We start from the raw sequence: 21,005 nt of genomic DNA, 5'->3' as shown, positions 1-21,005 counted from the left end.
AGCCAAATCCTTCTAAGTCTTGCTTGTGGGTGTAGTCCAAGCAACAAATCCATGCATATGATACTGTAAGGCCTCGTTTACAAGTGTTACCATTTTAACTATTGTTAAAGCCCCCCAGCATGGATACTGGCATAGCTGCTTCTGTACAGGAAGAGGAATAAGCTATATTGATATAAGGCATGTTTATATTGGCATAACTGCATCCACACTAGAAGCAATTCCAGTATAACTATATCAGTAAAATATCACCACCCTAACCAAAATAATTGTACAAAAACTGAATATAGATCAGGCCTTCATTTTTGGCTCACATCTGGGGCGGGGGATGAATAGCAGTCACTTAGCCTAGGTCTTAGTACAAGAGTGGGTGAGGGAGGGTGGCTGCTTTGAGCCAAGCAAGAGAAGAACTGCACTTTAGTTCTGGATGAGCTTGGAGCCAAAGGGAAAAGAACAGTGAACACTGTGAGGCTTACTTTAGGTTTTATGATTGACTACAGCCAGGTCTTCACTAGACTACTGCTCACATAGTTCTATTGGTCATGGGTATAAGAGGTGTGATCTCTGACCAACACAGCTGTGCTGGCAGAAGCCCCTGGTATAGCTTGTTTTCTGTGTGGAGAGTGGTTTTACCATACTTAGCTGCGGCCCACATGAGGAGCATTTTGCTGGCATAGGATACTAGTATTCTTATACCAGTAAAGTGCTCCTATTATAGGCACAGCCTGAGCTTGGAACTGTAACCTACTAAAAGTGTTACAAATTCAAATCAAATTGCATTATCTTTATTGGCACGGCTAGTTGTACAAGCGATGCCAACACATAAATGAAAGTAACTAAGTATCTGTCAGGAGGTAGCTCAGTGCATCAAATAACATCAAGCACATTGTTGGCACTTGAATAAGTGATGTCTACCCAGAATACAGCTTCATAAAACTGGATATAAACCAAGTATCTGCCCAGGATAGGAGCATGCAGCTGTGAATGGGGTTTTATCCCTTGTGCCTCTACAGTATATTACTGTTAATTGCTGATTCTATGGTAGCTGAATAGCATGATGCCACTTCTGCTGTCTTTTGCTCTTGTCATAAATATAAAGGGAAGGGTAAACCACTTTAAAATCCCTCCTGGCCAGAGAAAAAATCCTCTCACCTGTAAAGGGTTAAGAAGCTAAAGGTAACCTCGCTGGCACCTGACCAAAATGACCAATGAGGAGACAAGATACTTTCAAAAGCTGGGAGGAGGGAAGGAAACAAAGGGTTTGTGTCTGTCTGTACGCTGCTTTTGCTGGGGATAGACCAGGAATGGAGTCTTAGAACTTTAGTAAGTAATCTAGCTAGGTATGTGTTAGATTATGATTTCTTTAAATCGCTGAGAAAAGAACTGTGCTCAATAGAATGACTATTCCTGTCTGTGTGTCTTTTTTGTAACTTAAGGTTTTGCCTAGAGGGATTCTCTATTTTTGAATCTAATTACCCTGTAAGGTATCTACCATCCTGATTTTACAGAGGTGATTTCTTTATTTCTATTAAAAGTCTTCTTGTAAGAAAACTGAATGCTTTTTCATTGTTCTCAATGACAGGTTTGGGTCTGTGGTCACCTATGCAAATTGGTGAGGATTTTTACCAAACCTTCCCCAGGAAGTGGGGTGCAAGGGTTGGGAGGATTTTGGGGGGAAAGACGTGGCCAAACTACGTTTCCCAGTAAACCCAGTTAGAGTTTGGTGGTGGCAGTGGAGATCCAGGGACAAAGGATAAAATTAATTTGTACCTTGGGGAAGTTTTAACCTAAGCTGGTGAAAGTAAGCTTAGGAGGTTTTCATGCAGGTCCCCACATCTGTACCCTAGAGTTCAGAGTGGGGGAGGAACCGTGACAGCTCTCAATAATGACTATGTGTAACTCTGACAGGAAGGAAAGTCTTTCATTAACTCTGCAACTTTGAGGAAGTATCTTGACTGTGCTCTTTGGACTTTGGAGTAGGAAATGTCTCTCAATTTCAATTCAAGATTAAACAACAAGCAATAACTGATTTAGAACCAGGTCAGCTGTGGTAAACCTAACTCTGTTTTAAACTGGGCAATTCCATTGAAATCATTGGTGTTGCCCCTCCTTATACCAGGGCCATGTTTGCCCTACTGCTTTATAGCTGCCCTGATTTTCAAAGGTATTGAGCATGTTTAGCTGCCATTGAATTTTATGGGCATGAGGTTCGTTCAACACCTCTGAAATATAGGCCATGCATGTTTAATTTCAAAGTATAATGTAATAGATTTCATTTATATATTTACACCAAGGTTTATATTTAAAGTCTTCCACTGGAATCACCTTCTGAGTTCTGTTTTCTCAGCACTAAAAATGCCCTAAGACAACGTCCAAGTTAAACATTGTAAATGAATGAAAACCAGACAATTATAAAGATAGGGTGAAATCCTGTTCAAATTGAAATAAATGGGAGCTTTCCATTCTTTTCAATGGGATAAGAATTTAATCCATACCACTTAAATGTAAATAGCCATAATTAGGATTCAGAATTAACACCCCACTGAGATGAATGGTGGCAGTTCACCTGTGTCTCAGAACTATGTTTTCCATATTGCATTGGGTTACATGTGAAAGGTCATTTTCACAGCCATAAGGCTAAACATTTAATTTTTTCAAATGAAATTTGAATCTGTTATAGGGGCCAGATTAATAAATCAAGCGGTCAGGAATAAGACCAATACACTAAAGGATCTGAACTACATTATTTTCTTTCTGAATTGTTGCTTCACAATTGAGAAGTAGAGTTAAAATTATATTTAAAATATCTCTCTCCTTTCCTTCCATTCATGTATGTAAACAAAGTTATATACTAAGCACAATTAAATGAGTGCACAAGTACCACATTTGTGCAAACACCCTATTTATGAGCACAATTCATGAGGTGCATGTGCATATGACTAACAGTTGCACAGCTAAGGTTCTTGACAATCTGGCTTTTGTATTCTACTGCATTTTGTGTGACTCACTTTTCCTATCCTGTGTTCTTTGAAAGGAACATGGTAGTACCATAGCTGAGAAAATGTGGATCTAAACACTTTTAGAGTGAGGTCTAAACCATGTATAACAGCTAAAAAATAGAGGGAGCTGCATCAACTGAGAGATAGACTAGAGATACGGTCTAGTCATGAATATGGGAATTGCCAGACTGGATTAGATCCAAGGTTCATCTAGTCCAGCATCTTGTCTCTGACAGTGGCCAGCAACAAGGTGCTTCAGAGAAAGGAGATGTGTGGTAATTTGCCACTCCATTCCCCACACTAGGTCTCATCCAGTATCTTAGAAGTTGGTGTAAATCCTAAAGCATGAGGTTTAACATCCCTTCCAAAATCATCACACATTTTGAAAACTCTGGATACCTGTATCTTTTTGAATCTTAAGTTCTTGGCCATGATGATTTCATGTGGCAGTGAGTTCCACAATCTAATTCCACAGTCTAGTTCAACCACAAATTGTTGGACTAGATGTAATATTCATTTAAAATTGTTGTGCAGGAGGTCAGACTAGATCATCATAACGGTCCTTTCTGGTCTTAAAATCTAGGAATCTATGTAATATTAGCAGTAACTGCTGTTTAATGTGGAAATGATTTGTTTCATTTTTGCTTGTCTCTGAAAGCAATGACCTCAACCACAGTGGTGCAGCACAGAAGGCCAAGGAGTTAATTGGTTATAAATCTCCTGAATATCTACTCTAACACTGTAAATAAGGAATGCCCAATCTAAAGAGAAGTTCTCTGTACAGATCTGTTTATTATACTGAAGAATAATAATCTTCCAATCCACAGGTTGTCTATAAATTGATATAACACCAGCTCTCACGGTATTTGTGAACTGAAGGCAAACCAATAATGACAAGCAACTGATCTCTTATTTAGACCTTTCCCTTTTTTGAGTAACATCTCAGTTCAATAAATACATTGATCATTTACAACAGATGCTACCAACGGTGGTTGAAAAACAAGGACCTATAACTGAAAAATATATATATTCATTGGCGAGCAGTGACCATGGGGAGAATGAAGCGTCACAGATGGGCTTGTAATTCAAAATGCATGTACTACAACGCTCCCGCTGAGAGCAGCAACCAATATCTGCAGTCGTTTTCTTTTTTACACTGACTTCCCCACTCCACTGGTTCTCTCATCAGCTTGTTTAATTGGGTTTGTTCCCTTACGCTCCTCTGTGAAGTATTCCGCCTGCATCTTTTCCCACAAAAAATTGTTGTCACATTTTGGCATTCTACTTCCTCTCTTGTAACATATTGCTCTGTATATCCCATTCAAAGTTCTACTTTATTGATAATATTGTCACAAAAATCTTGGGCTCCAACCATCACCAAGTAAGGGGCCTGTTTTCAACACGGCTAGTAGCTGTAGACTAGACAGTAGGGCCAGTTGAAAATTTTCTGTCAAAGTTGTTTTTCAGCAGAAACTGACTTTTCATGTTAATAAATTATTTTGCAGAAATTGTCTGCTCTCTGCTGAGAGTTGGATTTTTTTCATCAAAAACACAACGTATTTCTATCCGGAAGTGTCACTGCAGTATCTCCTGGGGAGCTCTGGTTTGCAACTCTTATTCCCCCATTCTCCTCTGTGGGTCAGGGTGCCCAGCCAAATGACATGTCCCACGATGCACCATGGCATATTTCTCTCTTGGTGCACTGGGACATTTCTGTGAGAAAGGAGCCTGGGTTGCATCATGGGAAATGTCGTCTGGCGAGAGTGGCTGAAGGGGCACGAGAGATCTGAATGACAGCTACCATGAGGCTTCACAGCATTATCTCCGAATCAAAATTTTCAATTTCCAATCAAAAACTTTAGCTTTTGGCTGAAAATTTTTGATTTCCAATTTTTCCCTGAAAAGATAATTTTTTTTACAAAAATTAGAATAATATCTTGTTGTTTTTTCACCATTTTCCACAGGAGAAAAACTCAATTTTCTGACCTGCACTAGTTACAGGATGGGACAATGTCCAAACCCACTCAGGTGAAAACTCTGGACTATCCAGGGTTTTCATCCGGTATAGAATATGATTTGAGGCATACTGAAAGGTCAGAATGAAAGTCTTTAACACACATTTAATTCAATATACTGGGAGCAAAATTCTTACTCTCTTTAACATTTTATTTGCTTATAAATACACATCAATACCACAAGATGGCACTTTCTTACTTGCAACACATACTATTACAAACACTTATCTTCTTCAAATGTTTCCAAGATGTTTACAATGGTAACTTTTCAGTATTTTTCAAACATTTAAAAAAGCAAGACCTTTTACAAACAGTAGTTGTGTCAGATGTATATTAAATGAGGTCAGATAATTAAATTCAAAAAAGAATTTATAAATATTTCAGTTAAGAAAATTTAAATTACAAAAGCAGAGTTTGTAGTAATTAAACTGAATTATAATTTAAAATGGCCAAAATGTATCTACGTGGTTTGATCTAATTTAAAATACATTTTTAAACAATCAAATTCTCTACCCATTCATCAAAACATCTATTTATTCATCTCTTTTAAAAAACATATTCAGTAAGAAACCACCTATATCACTTCTTGTGCTGTAAATTTAAACAATCCTTATTCTGTCCTATTGATGGAAATGGAGCAAAATCATATTCCAGGCTAGAAAACGGCATAAGAAAGCACTAACTTTAAAAACCCAGAGAATTCTAGTTATTTCAACACATTCTTCTTCTTTTTTTTTTGCATTTCTCAAAATACACAATTCAGCTTCAAAGTCTTTTGAACTAAACATAAACACTAGAAAACTCATTGTTGAAATAAGTGCAGAATAAAGAACTCTGCACTAATATAGTGCATAATGATGAAGTGTCAAACTTGTCATTTATATTGAATGTCACATTTTCCATAGGATTGTCATGCTTTTTTTTTAAAGTAAATGTTATTAAAAAAATCGTAATTTTTTTATTCCTATTGTCAAACAGGAAGAGATGCATTTTCACAAGAAACAATTTGGAAATTTTTTCACAAGATCTAAAGGTCTTTGACTCCATTTTTTAAATAAACCAGAGGCAAAATTCCACATTTGCAATATTTAATTTCTGCCTGGTATATTACAAGTCAAGAGATTCCTCAAAAAACTGAGGAATCTGAAAGGTATAAAAGAGTAAGCAGTTAAGGCAGTTGAAGTATACATTTGGATTTCTTTTATGTTACATGTCTATATCTCCATCATATGCGAAGGTCAGAGGCTTCTGTTGTGGAGGAGCACTTTGATGCTGTTTTGTTTTTTTGCTGCAAGAAAAATGAAAACATGCTTCAGAAATCAAAAATTTGAATTGAGATACCATTTGAAACCCTACAAATTTATAAAACTTTATGCTCAGCTATTTCCATTCGCAAATTACATTACACCTAACATACAATGGATACATTTGAGAAAACAAGTTATAGTACTGTTTCTGCACTTACTGAAATAAGATTCCTACTGAGTTCAATAGAATTATCACCTGGGTAAAGAGTGCAGGCTAAGGTGCTATTTGAAATGTAGATAATCTTTATTCTTAATCTGTACACAAGGCAAAAACAATAAAGAGCAACTATACCTCACAAAAAAACGGAAACAGGTCAATTTAGAAACAATTCTGCCTGTATCTCAGAAATCCTCATTTCTTTTTCCCCTTTTTATTGCAAAAAGGTAGAAATATTTTGTACACAGAACTTTATAGACTCCTCTTTATTTCTCAAGGGATATCATAAATTATACTTGTGATGTCATACTCCTAAACAACTCTATATTCTCAACCTGTGAGGTCACAAATAAAGCGTAGTTCTGGCTTTGATTTTAAAAAAAGTAGCTGGAACAAAAATTCCTAAAAAAACACACAAATCCTGTTTTAATACATACACTCCTGGAGTAAAAAAAGCAGAACAAGAGAAATATATATGGGCTAGATTTTGGATACAGCAGAATGGTCAAGCTGTCAGGGAGACAGTTATGGCTGCCTGATTCTCTACCCCATTGTGATGCAGCTTAGAGCAGCTTTTTGCAGAATTCGCATTACTCTAACACCTGGGCCAAAGTAATGGGCCAAATTTATATCCGCTTTAATCCAGTTACATCATTGTGACACTGATGCATTTGACTGTCATGCATTTCAAATGACTTAAATAAAAACAAACAACGCATTTAGAGTACTTACCAAACAAGATATGATGTAAAAATCAGGAAAAGTATGATGAGAAAACCACCAGCTGATGCTCCATACACCCAAATCTTAAGTCTACCATCTATTTTAAATTACATTGGAGTGGGGAAGGGGACAGGAGACAGAATACAAATCACATTTATTAAGCTTTATTTTACTAATACTTCTAATTCCCACCAGTCTAAATATAAAGAGAATGCATAATGTCTTAACACATAAGAATAATATTAAGATTACTGACAGAAAACTGGTACTAGGAGCTAACTAGAGCTGGTTGGTAATTTTGCGGAGAACTGTTTTTTTATTTAAAAAAAGTGTTTTCCGCAAAATCTAAATTTTCTACAAGAAAAATTTAATGTTGCTGATTTTTTTATTTTCTTTATGGAAAAATAAAAATGAAATATTTTATTTCAGGTCATCCCACACAGAAACAGTCTCCCCTCTTCCTGGCCTGCTGTGGTGTATCACAGGAGTCAGATGACCACAGTGCATCCTGGGAAAAGTAGTCAAGATGGGGAGTCCAGTCCATAGAAGATAATGGGGAAAAAAGGCAACCTAATTACAACTCTCATGATGCACCATGGCAGTTCTGGTGGACACAGTTCAATATTGAGCTGGCCCTAAGAGAAATGTTTTAATTTGAGAATGCTGAAACATTTCCTTTTGATTAACAAAACTGACTATTCTGAATGAAAATCTTTTGTTCTGAAAAACATTTCAGGATTTTGCTGTTTGGTATAAATTCCAGATGATGTCAACAAATGTCAGCATCTTGGATTTTCCCATGATAACAGACATTATGATTTCATTAAGCTCTGGAATCAATGTATTCCTTGCAAGATATCCAGATACCATGGCAACAGCTGATGCATGATACCCTCACACCCTCCCTCCTGTTTTTTTTTTTTAAATTTTTAAAAAACAGTCTATGAGACAGGCATACTTTCCTTGTGAGAGATTCTGTGCTGATTCATATGAACAGAATTGCTAACTCATGCTCCAGGGAAATGTACACAAGCCAGTGGGAATAACAGACCAGAGACCGTACAAAACTCAGTCTCATGTAAGAGTTGAACCATCACACAGGTGCAGCCAATTATTGCCTTTAAATCTGAATGATGAGATTTTTTTCAAAGATTACTGTTTTTTTAATTAGTTTCTTGAGGGAAGTGCAATTTACCTGGTACTACACTTTCCAATGCTACCAACACCTGGGATTTCAGTGGTGGTACAATTGTAGTTGGGGGCTCCTGATACAGTGGGTCTTCAGTACCCCCTTGGTATCACAGATGTTCCAAAAGGAGCATGGGGGAGTTACAAGAGGCAGACAGATGCAGCCTCCAAAAACCATAAAACACCAAGAAAAGAGGCTCTGATCTTATGGGAAAGCTGTCCCCCTGTGCTACACTTGAGGTATCTCTTCCCTGTATCATGATTCCTTCCCAACCCAACAGTTGCATTCTATCTCCCTCTATGGGAAGGCCTCATCATGGAGTGTCTGCTGACTTTGCTGCTGATATTTCTAATGGATTAGGAGAGAAGCATGCTGCACTTCTCAACCTGAGCAGTGCTAGCTAGAAACCAGAGAGCTAGAAAACACTCAGATGGTCACCCAAAAAGATCCCCCGACCTGATTTGTTTCTTTCATAGAATCATGGAATATCAGGGTTGGAAGGGACCTCAGGCCGTCATCTAGTCCAACCCCCTGCTCAAAGCTAGACCAATCCCCACCTAAATCATCCCAGCTAGGGCTTTCTCAAGCCAGGCCTTAAAAACCTCTAAGGAAGGAGATTCCATTAAGTCCCTAGGTAACTCATTCCAGTGCTTCTTTCTGCTCTCCTTTGCTGGTATAAATACAGGGGAGGATCCAGCCTTACATTTTAAACAATATTATTTAAATTACATCTTGACTTGAGGAATGTCTCTGTACTCTTGTTTTACAGAGTGTAGTTTAATAGTAATTAGATAAATTATTATTTGGTCCAAAACTAGTTCTGGATGGTCATGCAATACATCTTAGAGGACAAAAATGTTGCACTCACCAAGTGTTATGAAATGTAATTTTATATATATTTACAAATGTAACAAGCAAATGAACTCAAAAATCAACTGTCAAACTTTAGAGAAAGGCACGCAAACCACGCTTGCTGCATTGCCTCTCTTTCTGGACCATGTTCTGCTCTAAAAACCATTAACTGTATTATTAGCTCCGATATAGTAAATACAGAGATCGATTATTGTTTGCAAACCAAATAAGTTAATGTAACATTAAAGTTGAGCTGAAGTCACACAGATCAGGACACTCAGGCAGCCTTAACTCTGTCCCATATAATCTAATAGGATCTTTCATTACGTTTCCCAGTGTTGTGTGACCATCACAGACTAATTTGCAAACACAAGAAATATAATGCAATACAATACAAATAAACAGTCATTTTGTGTATTATAGAATTAATCTCCTTGTGGGAAACTTAACTTGTATGCCTGAGACTTCAGTCTATCAAAATGTCCATCTTGATGTTTCCTCATGATTGTTTTTTGCATATAATTACTCTTGTAAATATTGTTTCAAAATGGGGGAAAAGTAAAATAAAAATTTAACAACATTTGGGGTGGGGAAGAAAAGATCAATCAAAGCCAGAAGAGCAACCCAGTGTGTTTGTTTCTGTAGGATCCGTATTTTCTGAAGTTCTCCCATTGAAGAATTTTGCCAACCATACCTAGTTGTTATAGTTATGCTGTTCCCCAGAACTGTTGGTTAGGTTACTCAATAAAGTACGTTTCAGCTGGGTAGCCGTGTTAGTCTCTATCAACAAAAACAACAAAGAGTCCTTGTGGAACCTTAGAGACTAACAAATTTATTTGGGCATAAGCTTTCGTGGGCTATAACCCACTTCATCAGATGCCTGGAGTGGAAAATACAGTAGGCAGGTATAAATACGAAAAGATGGGAGTTGCCTTTAACGAGTGGGAGGCGGGGTGTCAGTGCTAACGAGGCCAATTCAGTTAGGGTGGATGTGGCCCATTTCCAACAGTTGACAAGAAGGTGTGGATATCTACAGAGGGAAAATTACTTTTTGTAGTGCTAACGAGGCCAATTCAATCATGCTAGATGTGGCCCATTCTCAACAGTTGACAAGAAGGTGTGAGTATCAACAGAGGGAAAATAATTTTTTGTAGTGACCCAGCCACAGCCAGTCTTTATTCAGGCCTAATTTGATGGTGTCAAGTTTGCAAATTAATTCCAGTTCTGCAGTTTCTTGCTGAAGTTTGTTTTTGAAGTTTTTTGTTGAAGAATTGCCACTTTTAAGTCTGTTATTGAGTGTCCAGGGAGACTGAAGTGCTCTCCTACTGGTTTCTGAATGTTACAATTTTTGATGTCTGATTTGTGTCTATTTATTCATTTGCGTAGACTGTCTGTGACAAAGCGGGACTGTTCTTAATGTTTCCTCTGAATAGTGTGAGAGTGCCTCAGTTTCCCCTATGCAGTTCTTAAGTATCTAGGTGGTGGGATAAGGATGTATGATGGTTGCAGAGCCCTAGAGTGGAAAAATTGGAAAGAGTCCAGCGGAGGGCAACAAAAATGATTACGGGACTGGAACACATGACTTATGAGGAGAGGCTGAGGGAAACGGGATTGTTTAGTCTGCGGAAGAGAAGAATGAGGGGGGATTTGATAGCTGCTTTCAACTACCAGAAAGGGGGTTCCAAAGAAGATGGATCTAGACTGTTCTCAGTGGCAGCAGATGACAGAAGAAGGAGTAATGGTCTCAAGTTGCAGTGGGGGAGGTTTAGGTTGGATATTAGGAAAAACTTTTTCACTAGGAGGGTGGTGAAACACTGGAATGCGTTACCTAGGGAGGTGGTGGAATCTCCTTCCTTAGAAGTTTTTAAGGTCAGGCTTGACAAAGCCTTGGCTGGGATGATTTAGTTGGGGATTGGTCCTGCTTTGATCGGGGGTTGGACTAGATGACCTTCTGAGGTCCCTTCCAACCCTGATATTCTATGATTCTATGATAGAGGGCAGGTGTGTGCAGGGGTCTGGACACAGAGAATGGCCAACACCCTGTTTTCTGGCAACTGATGGCCTGGGCCCTTCCCCCCTGCAAGGTGAGAGCTAAAGGGTTGGAGAACAAAGGAATCAGGTGACCTTCTGGCCTGGAAAGGGACAAAGCCCAGAGAAGGAGAGGCTGGAGGGGGAGTCAGTTTGGGGCTGGCTGGGGACATGGAGTGAAGTGCAGATGGGGTTGTCTGGCTCACTGCCCCCCAAAATGGACCCGGCTGAGGGGCCCTGTTCTCTGCACCTACAAGCTCTGTGTTAGACCATGTCCCTGTTGTCTAATAAACCTTCTGTTTTACTGGCTGGCTGACAGTCACGTCTGTCTGCGAAGTTGGGGTGCAGAACCCTCTGGCTTCCCCAGGACCCCGCCTGGGCGGACTCGCTGTGGGAAACGCACGGAGGGGCAGAGGATGCTGAATGCTCCGAGGTCAGACCCAGGAAGGTAGAAGCTGTGTGAGCTGTGTGTCCTAAAGACAGTCTGCTCACAGAAAGGAGACTTCTCCAGAGTTCTGACTGGCTATGTAGGGAGCAGTTCCAGAGCATCGCCCAGGGACTCCATGACACTGTCCGGTTTGTCCAATGTACATGGCAGAGGGGCATTGTTGGCACATGATGGAATATATGACTGAGAGTGATTGGGTCACAACAAAAAATAATTTTCCCTCTGTTGATACTCACACCTTCTTGTCAACTGTTGAGAATGGGCCACATCTACCATGATTGAATTGACCTCATTAGCTCCACAAAACAGTAATTTTCCTTCTGTTGATATTCACCCCTTCTTGTCAACAGTTGGAAATGGGCCACATCCACCCTAATTGAATTGGTCTGACACCCCAGTCAGTAAGGCAACTCCCATCTTTTCATGTGCTGTGTATTTATACCTGCTTACTGTATTTTCTACTCCATGCATCTGATGAAGTGGGTTATGGCCCATGAAAGCTTATGCCCAAATAAATTTGTTACTCTCTAAGGTGCCACAAGGACTCCTCTTTGTTTTTTTCAATAAAGAATAACATCCAAATTGGTAATCAGATACTATACCCATGGGTCAAATCCACCTTCTATTGAAGTAAATAGGAAGTCTGCCATTGATTTAAATGAGTAAGTACTAACTCAAGATATTACATCAAGTTGCAGTGGGGGAGGTTTAGATTGGATATTAGGAAAAACTTTTTCACTAAGAGGGTGGTGAAACACTGGAATGCGTTACCTAGGGAGGTGGTAGAATCTCCTTCCTTAGAGGTTTTTAAGGTCAGGCTTGACAAAGCCCTGGCTGGGATGATTTAACTGGGAATTGGTCCTGCTTTGAGCAGAGGGTTGGACTAGATGACCTTCTGGGGTCCCTTCCAACCCTGATATTCTATGATTCTATGATTCTATGATCAGTGCATAAATGCTAACTTCTGGCCAGATTGTGATACCCTAATTCACAGCTATTGTAGCACCTCAACTCCACAATGGGACTACTCAAGGAGCAAATTGCTACTCTCTCTAAAGGTATCACAACCTAATACATAATCTCTTTCTTCTGGTTAAACCCTTTTAAACTAAATCCAGTTTGTCTCTGTATTCATTAGCCTATTTTTTTTCACACCTTTCAAAACATAACAACACATGATTAATCAAACCTGTCTCCAGTCATGAAACCTGTAAGAAATCTTCTGCTTTAAGACCTTTTGAAATGCTAATGATGCAAGGTATCTTTCCCCGGTACCAAGCACAACATTTGTAGAACATCACTATTTAGTAGCTAGATGTGATTCCAAGTAACTCCAAGAATTCCATATGGGGGTGCTTTTGCCAAACATTATTGCTTCATTCAGTCTTTATTATCTCTCAGAATAATAAATTATGATTATGCTGGATATGACAGCGAAGGAATAAAAGAAGAGATACAAACTAGCATACTGGTCTCACAATTTAAACTCTCCTACACAATCTTTGATTTTAAGATTTACAAAGTATAACTTCTATAGAGAAACGGGCATTCTTTCTATTGAATTTTTTTTTACCTGGATTAAAAGGCTGAATAGACCATCCTTTGAAAATGTCATGCATTTTTGAGTTGACAGGTTTATTCTTTCCAGCACTGGTTTTAACATCAGCTTTCTTATCTTCCAAACCTGGTACCTTCATGCAGTAATCCAGGAAACCATTTGATCTCATTATTTCTGTATATCCTCTCTCACAACTGCAGACTCCGCTCTAAGCAACAAATATTTATTTATTATTAAACCACAAAGTACATTCTACTAAGCATATCAAGGAAATTTGTGATATTTTTCTGATCCCCCCACCCAAGTATTTTGTGACTTGCTTATATTTATATTCTCAGAAATGTCTTACGCTATGCATACAAACAGTGAAAGGCCCACGTATACAGTATATTTTCCCAATCATAGTGATAAAGTAAAGTCTTTTATTAATTTCAACAGCAGCCAAACTAGAATATCAGAGCTAGATAAAAGGAAAACCTACAGAGACAGGGCTTACAAAATACAACAGATGACACCAAAGATACCACTTGAAATTTGGCCCCAGCGAAGTCAATGGAAGGTTTGCTGTTGACTTCACTGAGCCCAGGATTTCACCCTTGAGCCCGCTTACAGAACTGTGTAACCAACCTGAGCTACACATTCTGAGACAAAAAGAGAGGTTGTTAATATGTGGTTAATGCTGAGAAACTATCATTAACTTAAAGGAAAAAAACAACAACATGGAACACTTTCAAAGAGCAATGTTTAAAGTTAGACACCTAGGGCTTGAGTCAAAGCCCACTGCAATTGGCTTCAGATCAGGACCCCACAGAAAAGGCCTGATTTCAGAGGTGCTCAGCCCCTGCTACTCCCGTTGACACTGACAGGTGTTGCAGATGCCCAGCATTTTTGTAAATCATGCCACTTTAGGTGTCTAAGACATCCAAGTTTGAAAATACTGCTCTTTGTTTATTAGCGACAAGGCGGGTGAGGTAATATCTTTTATTGGACCAACTTCTGTTGGTGAGAGAAATGATATTACCTCACCCACATTGTATCTCTAATATTCTGGGACCAACAGAGCTCTTTGCTTATGTCAGGCTAGGTCACGACCATTAGGCGTATCCCAGAGTAAGGGATGGCATGGAGATGAGCCTCCCCAGGGCAAACATCCAATCTCAGGGTGCCCTGCAGAGCCCCCAGTGGGAAGGGGGATGTGCCTACTACACCACCTCTATAGGGTTAGTTGTTTGCTTCCCTGTGCACCAGCCTGATTCTGTAAGGTTGGGGATGTGTCACTGCCTCCTCCTGGCTCTCTCTGTCCCCTCCGCCCCCAGGGAGTAGAAAGGGAGCAGTCTCTGAGCTCCCATCTTTAAAGAAGTCCCAGACCTCCCAGATCTATAGTCAACAGCTCATATAGGAGACCCAGAAGAGCTCTTAATTAAAAAGCAAACCAAAAATGTAACACTATCAACCCAGCTTGGATTTGCGCAAGTCACCTTTTCCTCTTAGGATCTAAATTCTAAACACAAATTCCCAGAATCGTCTCTAGGTGGAGTCTTGTATATACCATTGTTAGAGGGGTTAGAAAGCTTCTAAGATGTTGAAGATAAGATAATTCCTAAAATGTCTTCTGCAGCAGCAGCTTACCTGGGTGCAGTAGGTGAATGGTTTTTTGCACTCTGGATTGCAATGTCTGGTTTCATCAGGCTGGGTCTGAACAGAACAACCCCCTGTAAAAGAAATTCTCATCACCACGTACTTTCAAGAATACAAAGATTAATGCTTATCTTGCTGTTGTTGAAAAGCATTTTTCTGCTTATTTTTAAATTATTTCTATGCTTTTCTATGGAGCTTCATCATCATAGTAACTCTGTATGACTCGTTTCAGAGTAACAGCCGTGTTAGTCTGTATTCGCAAAAAGAAAAGGAGGACTTGTGGCACCTTAGAGACTAACCAATTTATTTGAGCATAAGCTTTCGTGAGCTACAGCTCACTTCATCGGATGCATACTGTGGAAAGTGTAGAAGATCTTTTTATATACACACAAAGCATGAAAAAATACCTCCTCCCACCCCACTCAGGATGTACAGGAGTGGGGTGGGAGGAGGTATTTTTTCATGCTTTTCATGCTTCTACATCTTTCCACAGTATGCATCCGATGAAAAGATCTTCTACACTTTCCACAGTATGCATCCGATGAAGTGAGCTGTAGCTCACGAAAGCTTATGCTCAAATAAATTGGTTAGTCTCTAAGGTGCCACAAGTACTCCTTTTCTGTATGATTCATTAGTTAAGTTAGCTTCACAAGACAGGGAATTTTTGTCCATTTTAGTGATGGGGAAAAGAGGTAGAGAGAGAATAAATGACTTTCTCGAGGCCACACAGGAAATCTGGAGGATTTCAGGCACCTCACACCAGTGTCTAATCCGCATGCCCACTACTCCTTGTACTGCTGTAAGCTTTCATGTGAATATGGAAAATGTGAACATAAGAACGGCCATACTGGGTCAGACCAAAGGTCCATCTAGCCCAGTGTCCTGACTTCTGACAGTGGCCAATGCCAGGTGCTTGAGAGGGAATGAACAGAACAGGTAATCATCCAGTGATCCATCCCCTGTTGCTCATCCCCAGCTCCTCACAAACAGAGGCTAGGGACACCATTCCCGCCCATCCTGGCTAATAGCCATTGCTGGACCTATCCTCCATGAGTTTATCTAGTTCTTTTTTGAACCCTGTTATATAGAATCAGCTCCTTTAACTACTTTGCAATCCTGGCAGTTAATGTTTGTTATATAACATTTAAAAAAATCATTATACATAGGAGTGGGGTGGGAAGATTTCTATTTTCATATCTACCTATTTCCTCATTTATATAACCAGAAAGAGATCCTAGGGACTTGCAAACCATGTGGACCCACTGGTGGCTTTGGCACTGGACCTGGAAGTGCTGACCATATAGTATGCTTTCCTATTGATAGAGGTGGAGAGGTGAGAGGAAGAAGCTTCCTGGTGCACAGAAGGGAAGAAGAACTGCAGAATCTGCAAGCACCCATGTGATTTCTCCTTTCTCTAAAATTATATAACACTCACACTGGTAACGTATATACAAACTGGCCCACTCAGGTCTTTTTAGTGAGTTCATACTTGTGTTTGAATCACCAACAAAACCTGTGCATAAATTGGGCAATCATCTCATTTACATCCTATTTGTTATAATGATCTGATATGAAGTTGGTGAATTCATATGTGTTTCCTAGCTAAATTCAAACACGAATATGTCATTATTAAAGGACCTAATCAGACCATCCAAACTGGACTTTGGGAAATCTATGTCCAAAATCAGCTAACAATGTTTTTTATTTCTTTCAAGTTTCACATAAATTTTAAAGTCTCTTTACATTTCCCTCCCATGCTAACCCTAATCATTCTCAGCTAAGCTTTCACACTGTGTCCCATGCTTTGTAGACATACCTGTGACATTTACCCCATCTGAACGTTGGCACCACACTGTACGTTCATTATCTCTCCAAAGGCTGGTTTTCCATGCATAGTTATAACATTTCCCTCCTACAATTTAAACAAGACAAAGCAATTAATCTTCATATAACTACAAAAACAGAAACCCATGAGTGGAATAAAGCCAAGGACTGTGGCTTCAATACCTGAACAAGGCCGTGTCTCCAAGACTTGCTCAGGACAGCTGTCTCGGTTTTCAAAAGACTGAATGATAAATGTTCTTGATCGAGACTGGCGACCAGTGGTCTCAAAGCTCCTGCCATCAATACATGTTAGCTCACATGAGCTCCACTCTGACCATCCTGTCAAATGGCAATCACCTACACGTCAAAAGAATAAAACACTGTTATCCGAAGGAGACAGCCTCAAAGGATAGTTTAAATGTACAGCTAGTCTTTTGGAAATAATGCCAATTATAACCCACTAGCATGGCTTCTTCTGTTATTTTTGTACCATACTGGATCTGTATCTGCAAAATAAAGGAAAAGCTCTTTCAAAAGATTTAAAGCCATCAGGTTGAACACACAGCTAATCTGTAGAATCACAAATTCTTATTACTGTCACCTTCATTTTCTCTCCCTCATGCCCTCCAGTTGCTTGGCAGAAAGTCTGCTGTGTCTTGTCTTGGATTACATTAGAAGCTGTTTGTGGGTTGTATCTTCCTGTGTACTTATATAAGAACAATGAGGCCCTAAGCCTGACTGAAGGATGTTACCACAATGCAGATAATTAATAACAGTTTGATTTATGATACAAGTTGTGATTGTTGAAACTAGAGAGGCATCCCTGCTCCTGAGTGCTTACCACACAATCTCAGAAGAATTTACCTGGGCAAGGCACAGAACATGGTAATTGTAGTGCATTGTCTTTTGATGGCAGTTCTCCACACAATGCATTTTCTACTTGCTTGGATGGAACAGACTTAGACGCATCATGAACCATACACGTGAGGCTGCGGATTTGGAATCCTTCACCGCATTGTCCACCCTGTGGGAGATACCAGAATCACATGTTGCTAACTTAAACAATAATCAAATAATAAATAATAAGTGAATTTATATAGCACTTTCACTGAAAGGATCTCAAAGTGCTATACAGACTCTGGTCCCGATCCACAAAGGTGTTAGATGCCTAACCCTACACTTAAGCACCTAAATCTGGTGTTTAGGCACATAAATTCCAGTTTTAGGCTCTACTGTGATCTGTAAAACTTCTGCCAAACCATATAGGTGCCTAAAGTCACTCAGTACCCAAGTTTTCAAGGTGAAAGGTCCCTCAGCACATAAGTTTCTGCCTCTGGGCATGCAAACTGCTGCCTCACTGTAGACATCTCCCGGATCAGGTTCCATTCCAAACCTGGAATGAGGTGGTGGTACCACTGCCCACCTTATGCTTTTCAGCCCAGTGGTCACAGCACTCAGGATACTTTGATATTTTCAATTCCTCTCTCAGGCAAAGGGTGGGGAGGGATTTAAACAGGCATCTCCCTACCTCCCCGAAGAGTGCTCTAACCACTGAGCTGTGGGATATTCTGATATGGGGCTCCTCAGTCTCTCCTGTTGAAGTTGTTCCCCAGTGGGTGAATAATGACATAGTGTTGGGAGTTGGGGGACTGGACCCTGCACCTAACTCATTCTCACAAGAAATGCCTTTGGCAGCTTTGCTGCCTGACTACAGGAGAAGGGTTCCTGTTCGGGGATCGCTAGCAGAGGTAGGTCACTTCCTGCAGGCCGGACTTAGGTACCTCTCTCTGATAGTGAGGCACAGTTTAGGTCACACCTCCTTGTCGACAACTCCCATTGGCTAGCTTAGACAGCACCTCGCCTGGCATGCTGGCTTTTGTGGATCACATTTCTTAGGTGACTCTCTCTCCTGATTCATTGTATAGGTTGTCTAGGTGCCTAACACAGGTTTTGCAGATTGCAGTGTTGTTCCTGTGATTTTCTAGATGCCCAGAAATCAGGCGCTGTGAAGTGATGCTGAGCATTGCATGCCTAAGACCCGCTGTGGATCCAGGCCTATGGAACTAGATTGTGCCCACCTCCTCTGCAGGTGTGCAACGTTGGGGGGAGGGTAAACCTCCTTCTTGCACTTTTATGAAACAGCTGTGATTGGGAAGGAGGGAAGTACCAGGTTTCTCCCCACATGCACTGATCAGCAGATCTTGCAGGACTATTAGGGGAGGTATGCTGGATGCCTGAAGGAACGGATCAGTACACTTGCCTCCCCTGCACACCAGAAGGATGCAGGATGATTTCTGTAGAGCTGAAGAACTGAGGAAGAAAACTCAGGAGCTTCTCGGGGTCAGGGTGGGTGGATGGTGGTAGGTACAGCTCCACACTGCCCTATCAGGGACTGGGCCTCAGTGACATGATCGAGCATGATGTATACAGAAATTACTTTAGCCAGCACTAAAATGTAATCACCTCTATAATTCTACAGGGTAGAATTGACCATAACTGTTAAATAGCTGCATAACTCTCTAAACAGTTTGGACAAGGAAGTGAAGAAGAGTATAATACCACAGTGACTCTGCAGGAGGAATTCAAGTTCACAAAGCACAATGACTAGAACAGGAATTTGGTCTGGATAACCAGTAAGTGTGAAATGCATAGAGCTTTGGAAAATATTTTCATGATATTCAGACCTTCCCCAATCAGCACTGGAAACTGAAATCCTCAGTTTCTCCACAGAATGGATACGTAATGGGTGGAAGGAATGAAGGCTTACATACATTCCCCTGACAATATACCGTAACTCTGATCTTAGTGGTTAAAAGATGGTCAGTCTTTATAACAATAAAATAAAACGAACAAGGTCAGCTCCCAGCCTACTGCACTGGGCAGCACGCTATGGGGAAGAGATGACCAGCCCTCTGTGGAGAAAGAAGTGGTTCAGGACTATTTAGAAAAGCTGGATGAGCACAAGTCCATGGGGCCGGATGTGCTGCATCCGAGCGTGCTAAAGGAGTTGGCTGATGTGACTGCAGGGCCATTGGCCATTATCTTTGAAAACTCGCGGCAATTGGGGGAGGTCCCAGATGACTGGAAAAAGGCTAATGTAGTGCCCATCTTTAAAAAAGGGAAGAAGGACAATCTGGGGAACTACAAGCCAGTCAGCCTCACCTCAGTCCCTGGAAAAATCATGGAGCAGGTCCTCAAGGAATCAATTCTGAAGCACTTAGAGGAGAGGAAAGTGATCAGGAACAGTCAGCATGGATTCACCAAGGGCAAGTCATGCCTGACTAACCTAATTGCCTTCTATGATGAGATAACTGGCTCTGTGGATGAGGGGAAAGCAGTGAACGTGTTATTGCTTGACTTTAGCAAAGCTTTTGATACGGTTTCCCACAGTATTCTTGCCAGCAAGTTAAAGAAGTATCGACTGGAGGAATGGACTATAAGGTGATAGAAAGCTGGCTAGATCATCAGGCTCAATGGGTAGTGATCGATGGCTCCATTTCTGGTTGGCAGCCAGTATCAAGTGCAGTGCTCCAAGCATCAGTCCTGGGGCCGGTTTTGTTCAATATCTTCATTAACGATCTGGAGGATGGTGTGGATTGCATCCTCAGCAAGTTTCCAGATGACACTAAGCTGGGAGGAGTGGTACATATGCTGGAGGGTAGGGATAGGATACAGAGGGCCCTAGACAAATTAGAGGATTGGGCCAAAAGAAATCTGATGAGGTTCAACAAGGACAAGTGCAGAGTCCTGCACTTAGGACAGAAGAATCCCATGCACTGCTACAGACTAGGGACCGAGCGGCTACGCAGCAGTTCTGCAGAAAAGGACCTAGGGGTTACAGTGGATGAGAAGCTGGATACAAGTCAACTGTGTGCCCTTGTTGCCAAGAAGACCAATGGCATTTTGGGATGTATAAGTAGGAGCATTGCCAGCAGATCGAGGGACGTGATCGTTCCCCTCTATTTGGCATTGGTGAGGCCTCATCTGCAGTACTATGTCCAGTTTTGGGCCCCACAGTCCAGCGGAGGGCAACAAAAATGATTAGGGGGCTGGAGCACATGATTTATGAGGAGAGGCTGAGGGAACTGGGATTATTTAGTCTGCAGAAGAGAAGAATGAGGGGGGATTTGATAGCTGCTTTCAACAACCTGAAAGGAGGTTCCAAAGAGGATGGATCCAGACTGTTCTCAGTGGTACCAGATGACAGAACAAGGAGTAATGGTCTTAAATTGCAGTGGGGGAGGTTTAGGTTGGATGTTAGGAAAAACTT

General features: G+C 40.6%; 1 protein-coding gene across 2 annotated transcripts in view; it reads right to left on the bottom strand.

The window, feature by feature from the left end:
• Positions 1 to 6,005: 6,005 nt before the first annotated feature.
• THSD7B (thrombospondin type 1 domain containing 7B) overlaps positions 6,006 to 21,005 on the bottom strand; it is a 517,186-nt gene continuing 502,186 nt past the window's right edge. For both annotated transcript variants that reach the window (XM_073305365.1, XM_073305366.1), the window contains exons 22-28: positions 17,600 to 17,759; positions 16,919 to 17,092; positions 16,728 to 16,823; positions 14,903 to 14,985; positions 13,289 to 13,481; positions 7,208 to 7,295; positions 6,006 to 6,299 (exon numbers count right to left, since the gene is read on the bottom strand). In XM_073305365.1, coding sequence (XP_073161466.1) covers positions 6,218 to 6,299; positions 7,208 to 7,295; positions 13,289 to 13,481; positions 14,903 to 14,985; positions 16,728 to 16,823; positions 16,919 to 17,092; positions 17,600 to 17,759 — 876 coding nt within the window. In that variant the 3' untranslated portion in view covers positions 6,006 to 6,217. The remainder of the gene's footprint in view (positions 6,300 to 7,207; positions 7,296 to 13,288; positions 13,482 to 14,902; positions 14,986 to 16,727; positions 16,824 to 16,918; positions 17,093 to 17,599; positions 17,760 to 21,005) is intronic.

The sequence above is a fragment of the Lepidochelys kempii genome, chromosome 11 (genome assembly GCF_965140265.1).
Source record: "Lepidochelys kempii isolate rLepKem1 chromosome 11, rLepKem1.hap2, whole genome shotgun sequence".
In the NCBI taxonomy this organism is placed as follows: Eukaryota; Metazoa; Chordata; order Testudines; family Cheloniidae; genus Lepidochelys; species Lepidochelys kempii.
This window is presented reverse-complemented; position numbering and strand designations above follow the sequence as displayed.